Genomic DNA, 21,485 nt, shown 5'->3' with positions numbered 1-21,485 from the left:
TGGCCATCCTGCCTGGAGGGCCTGGTTGTGCCCAACAGGCCAGAGACAGCAAACCGGAACCCCCACCCCTACATCAACAAGCCCCCACTCAAGCCTTCCCTTATCCCCTTCCAACATCGCACAACCCACCCACTGCCCAAGCCCCTAGAGAGGGGCTGGAGCCCTAGCCTGCAGGCCTGACTGCCCCCAGCTGCCTCCTGGGAACACAGTGGAGCAGGAGGCATTGTTCCTCTCTCGAAAAGCACACCAGCTGAGAGAGGAGGCCTGCGGCTCCCAGGGACCTTGGCCTCCGGGAATACTGAAGAGGGTGAGGAGACCCAGCCAAAGCTCTCAGGCTGATGTCTTTTCTAGCAGCTTCCCCCAGAGCAGTGAGGGTGTGACAGAAGTGGAGGGTGGGCCAGAGGGAGCCAGTTAAGGGAGTCTCAGGACCCCTGATGGTCAGAGAAGCAGAACAAAGAACATAAAATAATAGTCAGATTCCATTTAAGTTCTAGAAAAGGCCATTACTAATCTAAAGTGATTAAAAAGCAGATCAGCAATTCCCTGGGTTGATGGAGGGGGGAGGGAATTTTCTTACTGGGAAGGGGCTAGAGGGAACCTTCAGGGATGACAGACACAACTCACAGCTTGAACTTGGTGGTTGTTACACTGCGTATACATTTGTCAAAATTTAGCACACTGTACACCTAAAATCTGTGCATTTGACTATATGTAGATTATACTTCAAAAAAAACCACATTTTTATAAACAGGAGGATAACAAGTAGAGTCCTGAAAGGAGGTGGGGACCTGAGAACTCCTCCTGGGGCTTTCCTGACTTGCTGTGTGACTGTGGGCGAATTCATTGCCTTCTCTGAGTCTCCATTCCCTCCAGCACTTCTCTCTGCCTTGGTGTCCTGTGGAGGGCAAGGTGAGGAGCATGCTCATGGATGATTGGAATAGTAAAGAATTAAGCTGCTAATCGTTTAAAAAAAAAAAAAAGTTTGCCTGACAGAGGCTGACAGGATAGGTCAATCAATCCTGAAGCAGTGAGCAGGACCCAGGCCCTGCCCTCAGGGAGCTCGTAGTCTGGAGGAGAGTAGACACAGGTAAATATGATGAAATCTAATTACAGATCCATACAGATATAGCAGGGAGACAGAGGTGTGTACAGCCTGGAATGTCACTGCCAATCAGGGAAGACTTCCTGGAGCACCTGCCTGAACCTGAGATTCTGCCACAGTAAGAGGAAGACGGTCATCTTTGGCTCAGTATAGGACCAGGTTCAGAGCTCAGTGTGTGACCAGGAACAGGATTCAGCACGTAATCATGGTCAGAGGCCAGGAGTGGCACCAACCCTTGCTGGCCCTGAATACCCCTAACCTCTTAGCTGGCTCTTGTAGTTTCCCTGGACTGCGTAGCCAACTCATGAAATAGCCCAGAGAGGAAGGGTCGGGCCAGAAAAGCTTTGTGAATCCATCTGTGCAGTGTTTATTGAAACTGGGCCTGGGGTGGGGGTGGTAGGCCATCTGGTGCCAAATCCTGGGTCTCATGAGGCTTCAGCCCCCCACTCCCCACCCCCATGTTGCTGAGGACAAGGCTCTTTACTAATGGGAAGGGGACAATTCCTGTCTCTTCACCCTCCCCACCCAGAGGCTTCTGGGGACCAGAGGGTGAGAACCAGCTTGATACTGAGGTGGCCCCTTGCTTTCAGGGCCTGAGGATCCCTTGGGAAATGACTGCAGGCATTCCTGGGGGCTTGAGTAATGGGGCCTAGGCTGGCCAAGACAGCCCCCATCAGCCAGGAGCCACCTCATCCTCACCCACCCTTGTGCTCCAAGCTTCCTCTTCATTCTGAGTAGGTGAGATCACCCTGGCTGCTCCTGCATGAGGCCCGGGCCCAGGGCGAGCAGGGATAGGGTCTGTGAATCCCAGGGCTGAGTTCATGAGGGGTGGTGTGCAGGCAGACACCTTCAATGGAAAGCATAGAAACCAGAGTCCCCCTCCTCTTCCAGACCCAGGAACGGACAGAGGGTTTTGGCAGCAAGAAGAGGGGGCTGGAAGCCTGTCTGCATGACTCAAGCCCCCTCACCATGCCCGCCCCTCAAGAGCAAAGGGCTTGAAAGAAGCTAAGAAGAACTTACAGCTTCATTTTATCATTTATCTGCCAGAATCCCTGCAGCCTGAGAGAGGAGGGGACTGGAGGCCCAGGCCGTTCCCCTTTAAGTCAGTGGCTGAGTTGGGAAGGAGCCCAGGGTTCTGTATTCCCCCTGCTCATCTCCCTCCACCCTGAGCCACACCCCTTCCACATGCTCAGCATCCAGACATTTCTTTCTTTATTCCATGCACGTAGGGTCTGGACACCTGAGTTTGGTTTCTGCTGATTCCTCATAACTCTCACTGGCACCAAGTTACATACAGAGGTGGGATGGGCAGAATGGACAGACCACTGGCTTAGCACATCCTGGGGAGCCAGTGATCCTGGGGCTGGAGCAGACTCCAGACTCCTCCTGGGCACTGGGTCCCAGGCCCTGCAGGGCAGGGAGCCAGGCAGGCCCTCCTCAGATGAGAGGCCAGAGGCTGCAACTGGGGAAGGTGTGGTCAGGTGTGGGGGCCAATGACAGGAAGAAAGGGATCCTGAGAAGGTCAGGCTGGGCGCCCAGGCTGAGAATCCTGCCTGGTCAGCAGCCCGCCCTGGGGACCTGCTTTCCTGTGAGCCCAGCCCTTCCTGCCCAGCCCAGCTCCTGCCAACCACTGTTCCCTGGGCTCTGCCCAGGAGCTTTCTGGGACCTGCCTGGGGCCAGAAGCCTAGGGCTCTCTCTTGGCGGTTCACGAAGAATGCCAGCTGCAGGGACGAGAGGAACAGAGAGTGTCTGGGGTCTGATGCCCAGAGGCCTGGGAAATAAGGACACAAAGGGGAGTGTCTCTGTCAGGAAATTACTTGGTTCACGCGGTCCTCCCTCCAGGCCCTTGTTCACACTGCTCCCCTGCCAAGAATACTCTTTTGTCCTCTCTGGCTCCAAATTCCACCCAGCCTCCCATGTCTTGCTCATGTCCCAGCTCTTCCAGGAGGTTCCGTGGCCCCCACAGCACGGAGCTCCAGAGGGGAGCCTCTGCTCCCTGACCCACACCTGAGCCTAGACAGAGCAGTTCAAATCACACACCTGGCTCAGGATGGCAGGCTTCCAGGAGGAGGTGACAGCCCGTGTGGAGGAAGGAGGATGGCAAAGCATGTTTGGGGTCACGGGGGCCTCTCGACCTTCACCATGACCAACCTGACCCCCCGCAATGCCAAGCCCCTCCCTTTCTCCCACTCCCACTCCAGGTCTTCCTGACTTGGTGCCGGACCCCAACTACGTGCAAGCGTCCACCTACGTCCAGAGAGCCCACCTGTACTCCCTGCGCTGTGCTGCCGAGGAGAAGTGTCTAGCCAGGTAAGGAGCTGAGGATGGAGAGTGGACAGTCCCTGGGAGTCACCCAGAAGCTGTGCTCATGCCGGCCAGGCTGCCCAGGGCTGCACGACCCTGGCCTCTTCATCTGTGGGCCTTACCTGTGCCAAGGGAATCGGGCAGGGAAGGGAATGGGGTTATCCAGCATTTCTTTAGACCGCTCTATGGGAGGACCTTAATGGCTTTTAATCGTCACACCGGCCCCAAAGGCATGTGTTGCCCTGTCATTAAACTGAGGAGCAGCAAGAAGAACTGAAACCTTTCTGATCTGAGCGGCCTCGTGAGAAGGTTCCCCACGGGGAGCCAGGGGAAGTCCTATCAGGGTACAAGCCTTCAAGATAGAGGACAGGGTCATGGAGCCATGCCCACAGAGGACAGGTGTGGCTGTCCAGCGGGGCGGTGGACACGCAGGACCATGAGGCCGCAGTTACGCGGTGCCCTAGAGAGAGGGGAAGCACACCAGTTTATCTGAGCACGGCTAATCCTCTGCTCTTCCTCCGTGAGTCTACCTCTTGCAGAGCTTGCTTCTAAATTTATTGACAGCAAATTTTCTGTTCAAATAGGGGTGATTTGGGAAACATCTCCCTGTACTAAAAGAACTAGCTCAAGCTTACACGGACGTATTTCTTTTGTTGACATTCCTTTATGTTGAAAGCACTGATTTTTCTTAATTATTTCCCCTTTTTTAAAACCTGGAACTATTTACTTTCCCTTTTCATTATCTGGGAAGCCTTTCGCATCTCAACTTTTTCTCACTTGTGGAACCTCTAGTTCACTGCCTCGCAGGGTACTGACCACCATCACCGATCTGTAATAAGATAAGGAGCTTGTACCAGAATGTCACTCAACACACGGCTCCTTCATCAAGAAAGTTCTGCTCCACAAAGAGGAAGTGTCTGCTCAACAGTGTAATTAGTGATGTAGCTGATGGCTGCGTTGGTGCCAGTTCCCGTCTCATTACAGACTGGCAGCAGACAGTGTGCAAACTGGCACCAGTCCAGAGACCACACGTGCGTTCCACCCCATCAGCCTGCGCTCTCGGGTCTTGTCTCTGAGATGGCAGCAACAATAATGGTTCTGCTCCTTCCAGAATCCCTTTTGTGGTGGGGAACTCAGCCTTCACGGCAATCCACTGAGGCTGAGTTTTACAGAGTTTGAGTCAACACCAAACTGTCACTCCATCTTTATGAAGCATCCCTTGTGCTCAAACCACGCTCCCTGATGGGCTTGGCAGGGGGGCGGGGAGGCGGCGGGGGCTCCACCCTAGGGGATCTCCTGGTCTAGCTGGAGCAAGTGGCCCCTCACCCTCTGATGACACAACCAAGTGACCCAGAGCAGGAGGAGAGCCAGGAGTGGTTGGCAGGCTGGAGCTGTGCGGAGTCGGAAGAGGGAGAGGCTGGCAAGGCCTGGGGCATCAGCCAAGGCCGGGCGTGGGATGCAGACCTAGAAAACAAGCCCCGGAGAGGCAGGGCCCTCGGAGATCATCGAAAGCATGGGCCGCAGAGCGGTGCCCGTTCACAGACAGCAGGCAGGACCCAAACAAGGGAAGGAACTTGCTCCAAGTCTCACCACGAGTTTGTGGCCAAGCCAGGCCTAGAACCCAGACCCTGCTGGTTTCCCACGGTGTGCTGAGCCGAACAGAAGGGCAGGATTTAACTGAACAGAGGGAAGGAGGATGTTTTGTTCCAACACAGACACAGACAGATTCCAAGCCTCCCTCAGACAAGGCCAAGGGCCTTACAGTCCTGGCAGACAGGAGCCTGCACCGCCTGTTGTCCAGACATCCTCTCAGAGAGAGCTAATCCCCATGACTGGCCACCTCCTCCCTCTGGCCTTAGGGCCCAGACCTTAATGAGAGCCAAGGAAGTGCCCCTGAGGCTGTAGGACAGCTGTCAGCAGTCAGCAGACGGGACAAGGGAGGTGCCTGCAGCCGGCCCCTCCAGCACGCCGTCCCTCTGTGTCCCCTCACTGCCACCCCTCGGTCCTCTTGCTTTTCCCTTCTCTCCTCACAAGGCCTGTCTCAGTTGGCAACTGGGGGTTACCAGGTGAATTGTGAGCAGGCGATCTGTGCCAGACCCGTGCTCCCTGAATAAAAAAGGGCAGGTCACTGGCCCTGAAGCCACAAGCACGCAGAGGGGGCCTCCTCCCTCTGACCCTGGCTCCGGGCGGGTGTGTATTCTGGGTGTGTTGCGGGCAGCACTGTTAGGTCTCACAGGCAGTCAAGCTTCTTCTAAGTGGGGCAATTAGGGCAGACTGCCTGGAGGAAGGGAGCTGAGGTGGGTCTAGGAGGCTGGGTGAGTTCTGGGTCAAGAGAACTGCATGGGCAAGAATACAGGTGCGTGAAAGAGTTCCGTCTGTTTGGCAAACAGCGTTTGAAGCTGGAACCCAGGGTGTAGGGGAGGGAGGAGAAGGTCGGAATTCCTTGCATGGGGCCATTTAAAATGTCCTCCAAAGGTTTTGATATGCCCTCCACCCTCAGGGGCTTTCCCCAGCTGAGAGTCACCTGCAGGCATCAGAGACCCTCAGAAGGTCATTTTCGCGACAGATGCTGCTTTAGAAAGATTTCCTTCCAGCTGCTAGCCACATGGTGGAGGCCAGAAAGGAAGGGACGGCTCACAGAGTGGAGAGGCCTGAGCTTTGGCTGCAGTGCAGGGGTCAGCTGTGAGAATCTTCAGGAACAAGCTGAAGCCCCTCACACAAGTTGGGTACTTGTGTCTGGTACCCAGCCCCACTCCTGTCTCCCTACCTGTCCCCGCAGCACAGCCTATGCCCCAGAGGCCACCGACTATGACGTGCGGGTGCTGCTGCGTTTCCCCCAGCGCGTGAAGAACCAGGGCACAGCAGACTTCCTCCCGAACCGGCCACGGCACACCTGGGAGTGGCACAGCTGCCACCAGTGAGTGGGCGGCCCTGCCCGGCCTCTCCTGCCCCCTCTTCTGGAGTGTTCCCATGAGCACTGGGAGGGCCAGTGCTGGTGTTTTCTGCCAAGGATCCATCCCTGGGGCAAGGGTTTCTCAGAAGAGCCTGAGCAAAAGCTGGTCTAGAGGATGGGACAAAGAAGGATCGGTCTTGATAGGGAATGGAAGGGTCTAGAACACAGAGCACTGCCAAGGGAGGCCAGTACATGTGGGAGCCCAAGAAGGGGGGTGAGGGGTCTGAGTAGGTGCCCTCCTAGACACCAGGGATGCTGCCTGTGAGACACAGGGACCAAGGGGCCCCAGGAGCCCAGACTGGTCAGAGGCAATGTCACAGCAGAGTCTCCTGGACCCATCTCAGAGGGAACAGGATGGGGAGCCATGGATGACTAGGCCCCCTTCTTCCTCTTCTCTGCCCCTAGACATTACCACAGCATGGACGAGTTCAGCCACTATGACCTGCTGGACGCAGCCACAGGCAAGAAAGTGGCCGAGGGCCACAAGGCCAGCTTCTGCCTGGAGGACAGCACCTGCGACTTTGGCAACCTCAAGCGCTACGCGTGCACCTCTCACACACAGGTTGGGCGGGAGAGGCAGGCCAGGGAGGCTGGGCCAAGCTGAAGATGGGCCGAGCCAAGGCTGCTGGTGCTTGGCTCAGCCAGAGCGCATGTCTCCTCACCAGGCCTGAGGCCACCACAGGGCCTCTCGGGGACTGCCCCCACCCCTAGGCCCTTCCTATAACATTCCCAGGGGGTGTCAGCTCTTAGAAAGAAGGGGATATTCCAACCAAGTCTGGATGGCACAATGTTCCATTTACCTAGTTGTCCACCCACATCCGTCTTTCTGTCAGTCTGGCCCAACATCCAGACGGTATCCATCGACCATACCTGTCTCTCTGTCCTTTCCTCCATCCATCTCTCCCAGGTATCCTCCCTCATTCCATCCCTCCCTCTGGCTGTTATGTCTATCGTCTCTCTGGTCCATTCAGCCAATGGGCTTAGGAAGGGACAGACCCACTCCGAGCAGCTACCCTGGGCCAGGATCAGGACAAAGCACAGACGAAGGAGGCCCCAGGCTGCTGAAGTGGGCATGGGGTGGCACTGGGGAGCGCACAGTACCCTAACCTCTGCTCCTGTCCCTTTTCCTAGGGCCTGAGCCCAGGCTGCTATGACACATACAACGCGGACATCGACTGCCAGTGGATTGACATAACCGACGTGCAGCCTGGGAACTACATCCTCAAGGTGGGGCCCTGGGTCTGGACACTCCTCCAAGCTGGCACTCAGGCTCAGTCCCCGCTTCTGAGATAACCTTACCCTCTGGGTGTGTGCCTCCCCGCCCCCAGCTGCCAATGTTCCCAATGTCTGCATGGCCCACCTGAAGGCCTTGGTCTCAGGCAAACACAGCCTCTTCCCATAAAGACACCAAGCAACCTTCAGCCAAGGTGGCTCTGTGCCATCACACTGCCCTTCCCCAAGAGAGACCCTCAGCCCCTCAAAGGACCCCTGCACAGACGAGGGCTCCTGCGACCAATAGTCCCTTCTGGCATGAACCCCTCCCCCAGTACGCTCACTGCAGTGCCCCTTCCCTTGGGGGAACAAGTTGAAAAGCACATTAAGGACACACAGCCCAACGTGATACATCCGTGCAGGCTGGCGGGGGCCCCCCCGTCATCATGACCTTACCTGGGGAAGCCAGATCTTGGCCTCTCCCTGGCTGGTGCAAAGTGAGAGTGGGGCTCACTCTGCAGGGCCCCTGCTCCATGCTAAGAAGATGGGGCTGGGTGGCTGGGTTCAGCACACAGCAACCTGGAAGCAGCTAATGGCAGCCCCATCCTAAGCACCTCAGTGGGCTCAGTGGGGCCTCTGCTCAGTCTCCCCCCAGGGGCCAGGGTTGTCAAGGGTATTCCTTTCCTTCCCTCATTTATCCACTCAACACATACAAAGGCCCCTCTGCATTCTAGGCACAGAGGATCCAAGTGATGCACAGTCCTGCCCCCAAGGGATGTACCTTAAATCTAACATCATCGCAACTGTTCTTAAGTGTTCTGCCGGCAAGACTGCATGCAGCCTACCCCAGTGACACCCTCCCTGAATCAGTCCAACATTTAAAAGATTTCCTGGTGTCCTGATAGCTCCTCTTCATACAGGCTATTAATTGGGCCATCATTTCAATGAGTGTCAGGTGCCTTAGGCTCCTGGGCAGGAGATGCCACCTGGCATCAGAAAGGCCTTCAACAGGTCATCTAGGCACGCATATGTGGTGAAAGGGTCCGAGCCTCCACGTCAAGGAGACCAGGCATGGTCAGCCCCTGCTCCGCCCCTCACCCACTGCTGTGTTCCCTGGGGCAGTGGCTCAACCTCTCTGACATGGAATGCCCCTGGGAGGCCCCCTGGCCTGGGCTCTGGCTCTAAGGAAGCTTCCCATCTTCCAGTAAGGGTGATCCGATGATGCTTTCTTTGACTATGAGCTGTCTCTTTATTCTTCTCCCTGTCTCTCTGCCTCTCCCCCCAGCTCTCCACCTCTCTTGGCCTCACATGGTCTCTCTCCATCTCCCTCTGTCTCTGTGTCTGTCTGCCTTGCCACCGTCCCTGAAACCAAGCGAAGCACTGACCCTGACTAGATCCCTTTTCCCTCTGTTCCCCTTCATCTCAGGTGCACGTGAACCCAAAGTACATTGTTTTGGAGTCTGACTTCACCAACAATGTGGTGAGATGCAACATCCACTATACAGGTCGCTACGTTTCTGCAACAAACTGCAAGATTGTCCAGTAAGTGCTCCCCCACCCACCTCCCTGCTGCAGCCCCTCTCCCACCTGAGGAGCCGGCGGGGCTGCATGGAATACGCAGGACACGTGGGTCACCTTGATGGCCATACATAGCTGCTGTTGCGCCAGCCTGCAGGCCGAGCAGGAGAAGCCTGGTCCATGCCCACCCCAAGCCATGTGCTCATGGGGTGCGGGGCTCGGGCTGCAGGCCTTGATCTCGGGGGTGACTCCCTATCCTTCCTCCAGTGGGAACCAGCAGGAGGTGGCATGGTTGGGTAAAGCAGCATGTGCTCTGAAGTCCTAGTTCTGTGACACTGGGCACTTCACCTCCCCTCTCTCAACTACTCTATTCGTGAGTACTTCCAGGCGGGCTTTCGAGGAGGACTTAAAGGCCTGATGTCTGTGTGTTTGAGAACCCTCACAGTGGTCTCAATGCCTGGCAGCTGTGTGAGCATTAGTGTCTATATCAGGTGGACTGAATTAAGCAGTCCCAGATTAGGAGTGATTCTAGTGGGAACTGGGCCCCAAGGTTGCAGAGGGAATGGATCAGCTCTGGGCCCAGGTTTTGACACTTAGCTCCGGGGCAGGGTCCTCAGCCTCTCTCCTGATTCCCCGCATGCAGAGGGACTTCCCCCCTTACAAACTCACTAAGAAACCCCACCCCACTCCATATGAATCTTGAATGCTGGATCAGGCCAAAGCAACTCGTCCCCTTTTCCATCTAAAAAATAAAGGAAAGAAGAGTAGTCTCCTAGAGCTTTAGTCTCTCAGCCGGGGGACAAATGGCAGAGATTCCAAGGCCCAGAGAAGCATCTTTCCCCAAACATGTATGCTTATTAGTGGCTGACAGGTATGAGAAGTTTAGCCTCTGACCAGGGTCAGGGCTCAGCATGTGACCAGGATTAGGGCTCAGTGTGTGAGCAGGGACAGACCTTGGTATGTGACCAGGGTCAGGGCTCAGCGTGTGACCAGGATTAGGGCTCCATGTGGGACCAGGATTAGGGCGAGGTATGTGACCAGGGTCAGGCTCGGTGTGTGTTTAGAGATAGCCCTTTCACCCTTGGCTGCTACCACTAAGCTAACTGCTCATAGCCCCCCACCACACCGTGAGAACACTAGTCTCTAGTGTGATTCAGAGATTATGTTACTCATTAGCAGAATGAGAGCAGAATTATCCAAGTCACAGAGTGTGTTTGAAACAGCTGACTCCTGCCCCATTCCTTGGCAACTTAGCCTTTTTACGGGCCTGGGTTTCCAGCACTTTCTCACTTCTCAAGGCCTGTCTCACTCAGCCATCAAAAATCCAGGGATTGGAGTTCCTGTCGTGGCTCAGGCAGTTAATGAGCCTGACTGGCATCCATGAGGACACAAGTTCGATCCCTGACCTTGTTCAATGGGTTAAGGATCTGGCGTTGCCGTGAGCTGTGGTGTAGGCCGCAGACATGGCTTCGAACCCGAGTTGCTGTGGCGTAGGCTGGCAGCTACAGCTCTGATTGGACCCCTAGCCTGGGAACCTCCGTATGCCACATGTGTGGCCCTAAAGAGACAGTAAGACAAAAAAAAAAAAAAAAAAAAAAAAAATCCAGGGATCACCTCCACAGTAGAGGTTTTCTGGAAGGCAATTCTAGGGAAGGAGAAAGAGGAGGGAGGGAGGCCGGGGCATGCATGAGAAAGGGGGGCTGATGGGGGCGGGCAGGGAGCCCACATCCCCTCTGGTGCTACTGGGAAGGGTGGATTCAAATGGCCTCCCACTTCCCGGGTGGCACCATGAGCTGGGCCCCTCAGCTGGGGGACAGAGAAGCTGCCCAGCTCCCCTCCAGTTCCCCAGGGGCCTGCGGGCACGGGGAATGCCGGGGCCCTTCTTCCCGAGCCCTTTACATAAGTGCTTGGAAAGGCTCAGGTCTCATTAGTGCGTCTCCACGACCCTGACCACAGGCGGGCGGCTGGGCCAGTGCACAGGAAGCCGGACGGAGCGTTCCCAGAAAGGCCACGGGACTGACGCCTGTGGGTTTCAATCATGTTTCTGAAGAGGAAAAAGGAGGACTTTTTTCAAAAGTACTGAGTTAGAAAAAACAAGAAAGTATTTCCAGACAGTAGCAGCTCTGCTAATGGCCTAGAAAGCAATCTGGAGCTCCTGGGAGGAGGTGGCGCCCAGACCCTGTCCTGGGTGGGAGTCTGCGAAACCCCTCTTCTGGGAGCTGGGGGTGAGGGGCCCCTTTCCCTGAGCCCAGACTGCTGAGGGAATGGAGACCCACGCCTGCCCCCCAGCACGGGATCTGGACTGTGGGAGAGAGGCACTTGGCCAGGGAGGCAGCGGGGGGAGGTGGGGGGGCTCAGCCTGCCATTGACCTGGGCTCCTTCTCTCCTTAGATCCTGATTGGGGAGAGGATGTGCAGACGGCCAACCTCCCCACCTCCCAAAGCAGGCCCAGCTCCCCGGCAGCCTCCTGCCAGGACAAGCCCGGCCCAATGGGTCCAGCCCCCCACCCACAGGGGGGGCCACTGGACGCCGGGAGCACCCTCCCCTGCCCGCCTCAGGGAGCGATCGTGGACTGAAACCACAGGGATTCCGGATGCCAGGCCTAGTTGTGTACTTAACTTTCCCCTACAACGTTATTTTGTCGGTTGTTGTTTTTTTATTTTTTATATTTTGGCCGTACCGCAGCGCAAGATTGCCCAGGCCGGGGCTGAATAAAACAAGGTTTTTCTACTCTGTGGTTCCACATGTGGCCTGCTGGCCAGAACTAAGTTGGGCTCAGGGGACATCCTTGGGCTTTATCCTTCCCTCGTAGAAGGTGGGAAAGGCAGCCACCACCCTGTCAGGGCCCCAGCTTGACCAAGAGGGCATCAAGCCCACTGTGGACACCCCACAGGGTTGATCCCAGGGCCAAGCCTGCTGTGTGGGAAGATGCCCACATCCCACTGGGCCACTGGGAGAGGGGCCTGGGTGTCTCATCCTCCACCACCTCCCCCACCCCCACAGCCTCACACTCCCACCCATCTTGCTCTTTCACAAAGGCAAGAGGGTGGCTCTCTCTCTCCTGCCCTGGCGGTGGTACCCCTAGCTCCTGGACACTGGATTGGGCAGAAAGAAGCAGAGGGAAGGCACCTCCCCCTCTTCCTTCCCCTCCCACAAGCCCTCTCTGCACCCACCTGCCTCCTGCCAGCTCCCTCCCTTCCCAGGGGAGTAACACTAGTGGGAAAGGGAAACAAACTTGGTCCAAGAAACAGGGCTCTGGGTTCCAGGACCGGTTCACCTGCTTACTGGCTTGTGTGACTTTGGGCAAGTCATGCTATAACTCTGGGCCTCAGTTTCCCCATCAACAAAATGGGAACACTCTCCTGCCTGGTCCGCAGGCTAACCCAGAAAGCTGGTGAGCTACTCCTGAAAGAACAGGTGCTGGGTGAGCTTCTGATCACTCTGGACTCCCCGGTCCACTGCACTCAGAATCCTCCAAGGAAAAGGGGCTCTCACTCAATTCACACCTCAGGATCCCTGGCAGCAAGGAGGTACTTTGAGAGGATGGAGGGGGGGGGGCTTCTCAGATCCATGCTGTGCTTCCAGAAGGTCCTGGCCCCAGCCCACTGGAGCCCTTGGGCCACTCGCCAGCCCAGGCAGAGGAAGGGGCAGACCGTGGCTACAGCCCCTCTCATCTTCCCTCACTGAGTCTTCCTAAGATTCAACTCTTCCTGGCCAGTGGTGAGTGCTGCCGCCCTGCCACACCCCACCTGGGGCTGGGCGGGGCAACTGAGAAGTGGCTGTGGGCAGAAGCCTGTCACTCAGGGGCCCTGCACCCATGTCTACCTCAGAGATGCTGTCCTGATTCCAGCCCTATCCTTCTCCTTTCGAGGTGCCCCCAGGAGAGCAAGGGAGGGCTCAGACAAGTCACCACATTCCAGACAGTCAGACGGTCCCTAGGAGGTAGAGTAAAAGTCCTCAGTTCCCAGGTCAGGAAGCCGAAGCCCAGCATGGGAGCCTAAGGTCAGAGGCTTCAGGTCCTAGGAAGGCACAGTGCTCCTGGTGGGGGCGGGGGCTGCCTGGCTCTGGAGATGGCTAGAGGGCCAGCATGGAGGACCCCTCAGCAGGAGGAGCAGGAGGGGAGGTGGAGCAGAACACCTTCGTGCCTGAACCAAAAAACAGTTACTCCTTGGAAGCTGCATTCCAGGAAAGCAGCATGGGGCTTGCCTGGTCGGCGAGGGGCTGGTGCCATACAGCTTCCCTCTTGGTCCAGCCAGTGCCTGTGCGCTCTTCCCGATGATTTGGGGGTCCCTCAGCCTGCCTCTGCAGCACCCACACTGGGCCCACACCTGATGCCCGTCCCTCGGGCCAGCCTCCCAAGGAAGGTCCTGCTTGCCCAGCTGATTGCAGACTGAGTGAGGTTAACAACTGTTGCTCTTCCAGCCTGGGGCACTGGCTCTCTCCCCAGCTCCCACCAGGCATCTCCCCTTCGTGGGCACCATACCGAGGCCCCCATGGCTGCCCTCCACAGCCCCTGAGCCCTGCTGCTCATGCACAGGGACAGGCCCTCCCCAGCTGCTCCTCACTGTGGCGGCATCGGGTACACACTCAACCACAGCATTTGGGGGGGACCCTTGCACACCTCCCCACAAATCCCCTAACATCCCCCAGCTTGAGTCCCATAGGCAGTGTCCATGGGTAGGGTTGGCACCAACCAGCCAAGGAGAATGAGAGGCACTGCCCACACCCCAGAAACATCACTGAAGCCTGGGGATTCAGGTCAGGAGAACAGCCAGAACCCAGGACCCAAGGGTGCACCTGACACATCACCCTGGAAATTGCAGTAAAACTTTCTAAGAATGAGAAAATCCTGAAAAAGCTCTAACAAAGAAACTCAAAGTATGGAAGGCAGGAGAAACAGGTATGAATTTTGGTTCCCATATGCCCAGGTTATGCGAAATCACTTATTTTAAAAAGATGTTTTTGTTGTTGGTTTTTTGGTTTTGTTTTTGTTTTTTGTTTTTTGTTTTGTTTTGTTTTGTTTTTTTGCTTTTTAGGACCACACTTGCTGCATACAGAAGTTCCCAGGCTAGGGGTCAATTGGAGCTACAGCCACTGGCCTATGCCACAGCCACAAGAATATGGAATCTGAGCCATGTCTGCAACCTACACCACAGCTCATGGCAACCCCGGATCCTTAACCCACTGAGTAAGACCAGGGATCAAACCCGTGTCCTCATGGATCCTAGTCAGATTCCTTACTGCTGAGCCACAATGGGAACTCCTAAAAAAAATTTTTTTTTAAATCAAATTTAATCTGCATTGAGCCCCTGGCTACCAGGTGAGAAACTCAATGTCCTGAGCCATTTTACTCCCACCCCAGAGGCCTCAAAAGGCCCAGAACATCAGAGAGGGACCCTGTGGTCTTTGGTCCCCTCCAATCACTGCATGCAGGCTCACGGACTGAACCCCCGAGTGTGGCTGTCTCCACTTCCTGCACAGCTTGGGCACAGGGACACCACGCAGCCTGCCCTTCAAGGTTCATATATCCTTAGCGCACCACCAGGAGCAGAACACTGTCCTTGCTACTAGCGGAACCACGGCTGCCATCTCCCCAGTCTCGGGGAAGACGTCTCCACCTCTTTCCTCTGCTGCTTCTACTACAACCTCCCCAACCCCTCACTCCTTTCCACTTGCTATTTGGGGCAAGCTTCTACCACCCCGCGGTGCACTCAGTTCACAGGGAGCCACCTCAGATCTGGCCCTTGGGGTGGGGAAGCACAAGTACCTCCTGGGGATGGGGGAGAAAAAGACCCAGGAGGAGAATACCACTCATGATGACGTTTAACCTCTTGAACAGTCAGCTGTGTACCAGGCTCTGCCCTAAATGCTCTGCAAAGATGCGCCCGTCAAATTCTCACAGTGACCCTATAAGGGAGGCACTGCTATTATTCCCATTCTGCAGATGGGGAAGCTGGGGCATAGAGAGGTTGTGCGATGTGCCCCAGTTCTCTCAGCTAGGAGATAGGAGAGCCAGGATTCAAAGGCAGACGCATTTCTGCAGACAGGGGTGTGGCTTCCACCAGATCCTCAAAGGCATCTGAGACCAGACAAAAAGCCATATGCCTGTGCTTTGAAGCACAGCCAGGGCGCTATTCAAACCTTCAGCTCCTTCCTCCGCAGCCCTCTAGATTCATGACTCCTGGAGTCAGCAGCTCAAAAAGTGGCTGGGCAAGGAGACACATAATTCCTGCTAGAAGTCATGGAATTCATACTTAGATTGTTCTTTATGGGAAGGGGAAAGTAGAGGCAAATTAAAATAGACAACCCATCAACTGGTCTAGTCAAAAGAAATAATAAAAATATGAGGTTAGAAATGAAATATTAACACAGCTATGGAGACTACTTGAAATTTAAGAGAACATACATTCTCTGTGCTTATGAGAGTGTTTCAACATTAAATAATAATATTCTAGGAATATATTTGTAAACTGTCAAAATTGACTCCATGAGTGAAAGACCTCTACCTAGAGAAGACATTTTACAAGTTGTCTCTAAAAAAGATCTGAGACGTAGAGAGTTTTTTGGGTTTTGTTTTTGGGGTTTTGTGTGTGTGTGTGTGTGTGTGTGTGTGTCTTTTTGCCTTTTCTAGGGCTGCTCCTGCAGCATATGGAGGTTCCCAGGCTAGGGGTCAAATCAGAGCTGCAGCCGCCAAGCCTACACCAGAGCCACAGCAATGCAGGATCCGGGCCATGTCTGCAACCTACACCACAGCTCACGGTAACACCGGATCCTTAACCCACTGAGCAAGGCCAGGGATCGAACCCGCAACCTCATGGTTCCTAGTCAGATTCATTAACCACTGAGCCACGATGGGAACTCCTGAGACATAGAGAGTTTTAGTGTGAGTTCTTTCAAACTAGAAAGACAGGTCATTTCTATTTCTCTATTTAAACCTTTCCAGAGCATACGATGGATGGATTTAATGCTTTGGAATTGATTTGATGACACTCACGTAATCCTGACACCAAATCTGACAAAGACAGGCATCCTATCCCACCCACCTGCATGATGATAACCACAGACCAGTTTTACTTTTGGCAGCGGATACAGAACCCTAAAAGGCCAGCAAATAGAATCCTGTATTATCGTCTTGCCTGATGCAGACAGTATTGCTCCCGACTCGCCAACACCCAGAGCCTGTCTTGCTTTCCCGGTCCCTGGATCTGTGCTGGGGTAAAACTGGACCCGAAATCTGGGTCCAGGCAATTTGGACACAACATTCCTTTTGTATAGTCCTAAGCACCCCTCTCAGGAAGCAGAGAAAATAAAATGGAGCAGGTGTGCAAAGCCTGCAAAGAATCAAAAAGGCTACAGCTTGAATTATTGCTGGAAACTTGTGGTCACCTGGAATACCCTGTTAGGTTGACGACTCGTCATTTATTTTCCTTTTTTGAGAAGTTCTTAAGTGTTTGTTTGTTTTTACATAACATTCTCTGCTTTCTCCCTGCTGGGCATAGTAATATCTGATTAGTCAAGTCCTGGTGGAATTTCCTCTTTGCTGTATCAATATGCATACCCTTAAAAAACTTGGGGGCAGTGCCTGCAGTGACCTGGGCAACAGAATCCTGGGCCCAAGAGGCTTGATCCAGCTGGCAGTGCACCCATGACAAACGAGAGAGGGGGGCCCCTCTGTCTGGGTCCCAGCAGAGGGTCCCAGCAACCTGGGAGCATCTCAGCCTAGCAAAGAGAACTGATGATGCCCCTGGAGGCCACTGGAGGGCGCAGGATTCTCTCTCCAAGCTATGTGCCATCAAAGACCATCTCATTTCTGATTCAGTTAGTCTCTTTCACTTTTAAAAGATAATTCAAGTATATTCAGGAATAATCTGCACACAGTGAAATTTACCCATTTAGGCATAAATTTTGATGAGTTTTGACAAGCATCTGCAGTTGCAGAAAAACCCCCACAAGAAAGATTAAAATATTTCCCTGACCCTTAAGAGCTCCATTATGCCTTTTTGCAGTCAATTTTCTACCCCCATCCCTACCCTGGCAACAACTCATCTTCTTTCTGTCCCTGTAGTTTGGCTTTTTTCAGAATCTCATGTAAATGGAACCATTCAGTATGCGGCCTTTTATATCTGTCTTATTTAACATAATGCTTTTGAAATAATGCTTTTTGTTGTTGTATCAAGTGTGTTCCTTTTTGTTGCTAAATAATATTCCATTGTGTGGACCACAATTTGTTTTCCCATTCCCGGAAGATACATGTTTGGGTTGTCTGGGGCTATTATGGAAAAAAACTGCTGTCAATATTCACCCAGGTCTTTGAATGGACATATGTTTTCACTTTTCTTGGGTAAATACCGAGGAATGAGGTTCTCAGTCATTTGATAAGTGTATGTTTAACTGTACAAGAAACTGCCAAGCTGTTTTCCAAAGTGGCTATTGCTCCACAAACTGGCTATTGCTAATACTTCATATGATCTTTCTTTTTTTAAGCCATTCTCATAAGTATGTAGTGGTATTTCATTGTGGTTTTAATTTTCGTTTCCCTAATAACCAATAATGTTAAGCATCTGTTCACATACATATTTTCCATCATATCTCATGTTTGATGGAGTTTCGGTTCAAATCATTTGCCCATTTTTAATTGGCTTGTCTGTCTTACTACAAAGTTGGAAGAGTTCCTTATCTATACTGGATACAAATCCTTTATCAGTTATGAGCGTTGCAAATATTTTCTCCCAATCTGTGGTTTGTATTTTCATCTTCTTACTGCTACCTTTGGAAGAGCAGAAGTTTTTAATTTTGATGAAAGCCAATATAATCATGTCTTTTCTTTTATGGATTTTACTATTTCTCTTATCTAAGAAATCTCTACCTAAACAAGGTCATGAGATATTCTCCTACATTTTCTAAGATAAACATGTAACCTTATAATTTCCTTCTAAGCACTGCTTTAAATTCTGACATGCTGTGTGTCCCCTTTCATTTAATTAAAATATTTCTCATTACTCTCATGGCTTTTCTTCTTTGAATCATGAGTTATTTAAAAGCGTGTTGTTTAATTTCCAACTATTTGGGGATTTTCCAGATATCTTTTGGATATTGATTTATAGTTTAATTTTACTATGATGAGAGAACATACTTGCACGATTCTAATTATTTTTAATTTGTTGAGACTTGTTTTATGGCTCAGCATGTGGTCTAACTTGGTGCAGTTCCATATGTCTTGAAAAGAATGTGTATCCTGCTGTTGTTGGGTGGAATATCCTATAAATGTCAATCAGATTAAGTTGGTTAATAGTATTATTCAAGTTATCCATATCCAGGCTGATTTGCTGGTTACACACTAATTCTATCAAATACTGAGAGGGAAGTGAATGTGCCTATTTCTCCTTTCAGTTCTATCAGTCATAGTGGATGTGTCCTGAGGGTCTAGTCTCCTGTGCATACACTTTGAGGTTGTTGTCCTTCTAGATGGACTTAATCTCTTTATGATTATGTATTGTCCCTCTTTATTCCTGGAAATATTCTCTGTTCCATTGTCTGCTGCGACTCATTAATATAGACACTTGAACTTTAGATCAGTGCATGTCCCCTTTCTTTCTTTCTTCCTTCTTCTTTTCTTTCTTTTTTCTTTCTTTCTTTTTTTTTTTTTTTTTTTTTTTCTTTTTCAGCCACTCTGTGGCATATGGAGTTCCCAGACCAGGGATGAGATCCGAGCCATAGTTGCCACCTAAGCCACAGCAATGGCAACACCAGATCCTTAACCCAACGTGCCAGACCAAGGATCAAACCTGTGTTCCACCGCTCCCAAGATGCCACCTATCCCACTGTGCCACAGCAGGAACTCCACGGAGCAGTGCATGCCCTTTTTTCACTCATTCTTTTTTTTTTTTTTTTTTTATGACTGCCCCTGCATCATATGGAAGTTCCTGGGCTAAAGGTTGATTTGGAGATGCAGCTACAGCCTACGCCATAGCCATGGCAACACCAGATCTGAGATGCATCTGCAATCTTGACCCACTGAGGGAGGCTGGGGATTGAATCCACATCCTCACAGAGAAAAGGTCGGGTCCTTAACCTGCTAGCCACGACAGTAACTCCCATTCTTTTTCTTTTAACACACCTAGGTCTTTATATTTAAAATGGGTTTCTTGTAGATAGCCAGCTTTGGGTTCCAGAGGATTTTTCTCACTGTTCATTTTCAGAGGTCCCTGTGTGTCTCCAGCACCAAAGTAGTCCCTTTGTGTGAGCTTGCCTGCCCTCTAGTGGCAGCTGTGGCTGCAGTTTCTCCCCCTTCCTGGCCCAGCCTCACAGAGCCTGCCCACTTGTTACCCAGAGGGAGGACCTTGGCCTTGTTACTGACCCTCACCCTGTGGGTCTTCGACAGGAGAATGTCTCCTGCCCCCCCCACAAGGGCAAGTGGGGGTATTGACTCTTATCCTTCCCCCATAAGCAATGGATCTTAGTTTCTGCCTCTTCTCCAGCAGCGCTGGGACCACTGGCTATGTCCTGCTCTGGTCCCCTCACCCCAGTGACTTTAAGAGAATTTCCTCCAGAAAGTAGGTGAGGTTGTGAGCCTGCCCTTCGGGCAGCAGCCAGTCATCTCTTGCATATCTATGCCACCAATGCAGCTTCTTCCCTCTCCCTCTTCTGCTCTGCCTCCAATCTTCCTTCTGGGAAGAACTTGGCGGGGGGTGGGGGGGCAAACTCCCCCCCACAATATGCTCTTCCCAAGGCAAAACCATCTGGCCCATATTTCCTTGGAGGATCATGTCACTCTTTGGAATTCAGTTCTCTTGGTTGCCTATGACGACCTCAGCTCTCTGATGGGTTTAAAGAATTAGTTTTGCAGATTACTTGGCTTCTGGTCAGAATGGGAGGGACGTTCTCTTGTGGCTTTCTACATCCTAAGAGGTAGTGAAACTCCTCTCTTGCACCTTTGATACTTGCAAATAATCAAAGGAGTTTCCATATGCTAAGTTTCCCCTGAGTGACTCCTAATGCCTTCTCAAGCGATGCCTGTGGCTTATCAAGTCTCACGGGTTTTCTTGTTTCCCCATAGTTTGGGTTGTGCTTGCTGACACTTGTGTAGCTGACACTTACTGGGCCCTCACTAGGTTCCAGCACTAAGTGCACTAGCCCATTTCAAACCATCCCTGACTCTTTTTTTCCTCTCAAACCCACATCCAATCTATCAGGCGATCCTTTGGCTCTATCTTCAAAATAGAACCAGTTTCTTTCAAAACTAAAAATGGGCTTACCAAGGGCCCAGCCATTGCGTTTATCCCAGAGGAAGAAAGCCTTACTTTCATGGAGCAACTTGTGCACAAATGTTCATAGCAGCTTAACCTGTAACAGCCTAAACCTGGAAGCTACTCAGACCTCCTTTAAAGAGGGAATGGTGAAACCAACTGTGGTGTATCCACACTGCAGAATACCAATTGGCAATGAAGGGGTGACTTGCTGACACTCGAAGCACAGAGGATGCATCTCCAGGGAAATATGTTGAGTGAAGGAGCCAACCTCCAAAGGATACATACGGCATGATTCCATTCATGCAACAATCCTGAGAAATGTAATCATGGAGACAGAGTACAGATTAGTGGCTGTCAGGGTTAGGAACCAGAAGAAGGGGTGTGGCTATAAATGGGGCACAGCAGGGACCCCATGTACCATTGAGCATCTTGATGCTGTGGTGGTTACTCCAGGCTACACATGTGACAAAATTGTGTAGCCATATGCAAACACACAAATAAGCGCATGTATAACCTATGAAATCTGAGTAAGCTTAGCCGATTACGCCAATGCCAATTCCTTGGTTTCACACTGTCCCGTATTTATATGAAATGTTGAGGTGGCTGGGAGAGGGGAATAGCAGACTTCTCTGTTCATTCCTTTGCAACAAATAGTGGATTATAATTTCAAAATAAAAATAAAATACAAGTAACCATAATCCATCCTCTTCTAATCTCCTGCCCTGCTCTCAGATTGGTCCAAGTCACTCTCATGTCTTGCCTGGATTATTATAATGCCCTCTTAATGGGTCTCCCTACTTTTACAAACAGTCTGTTCTTAAGAGAGCAGCTTTTAAGAAGGAAGTTTCTATCATTTGTGAAAATAAATGAAGACCAGCCAAATGAGAAAAGCAAAGGCTATTTTTCAGAGTGTGCTATAGCAAGGAAGTCAGCCACCATGGTTTGTTTGGGCAGAGACCCAAAGGCAGGCAGAGGGGTGGAAAGCTCTATAGTGGAAAACGGGGAAGGCTCTGGGTGTGTCCTGATCAGAGGCTGCACGTCGGGGAAGCTGCAGGTGAGCTGACCAGAAAGGGGACGCCTATGTGATTAGTTAAGTGTGCCTATGTGGCTTTCTCTGGAGGGTCCCAAGTTGGAAGCAGGAACAAAA

The 21,485-nt window shown here is 52.3% G+C and overlaps 1 protein-coding gene across 2 annotated transcripts in view; it reads left to right on the top strand.

Moving 5' to 3' along the window:
- LOXL1 (lysyl oxidase like 1) overlaps positions 1 to 18,094 on the top strand; it is a 30,007-nt gene extending 11,913 nt beyond the window's left edge. Inside the window, exons 2-7 of one of the 2 annotated variants that reach the window (XR_014810561.1) lie at positions 3,304 to 3,412; positions 6,186 to 6,323; positions 6,765 to 6,921; positions 7,491 to 7,586; positions 8,998 to 10,401; positions 15,936 to 18,094. Coding sequence is in view for 1 of the 2 variants with exons in the window: in XM_005666170.4 (XP_005666227.1) it covers positions 3,304 to 3,412; positions 6,186 to 6,323; positions 6,765 to 6,921; positions 7,491 to 7,586; positions 8,998 to 9,113; positions 11,481 to 11,487 (623 nt within the window). In the remaining variant the exon portion in view is untranslated. Of the gene's footprint in view, positions 1 to 3,303; positions 3,413 to 6,185; positions 6,324 to 6,764; positions 6,922 to 7,490; positions 7,587 to 8,997; positions 10,402 to 11,480 lie in introns of both variants that reach the window. The other variant, XM_005666170.4, reaches the window with a different exon arrangement.
- Positions 18,095 to 21,485: the final 3,391 nt, after the last annotated feature.

Source organism: Sus scrofa, chromosome 7, assembly GCF_054392235.1.
Source record: "Sus scrofa isolate SSC_HxYL_T2T_F1_AM1 chromosome 7, Sscrofa_HxYL_maternal_Yorkshire_Landrace_v2.0, whole genome shotgun sequence".
In the NCBI taxonomy this organism is placed as follows: domain Eukaryota; kingdom Metazoa; phylum Chordata; class Mammalia; order Artiodactyla; family Suidae; genus Sus; species Sus scrofa.
Note: the sequence above shows the minus strand (reverse complement) of the source record. Positions and strands in the feature narration are given on the sequence as shown.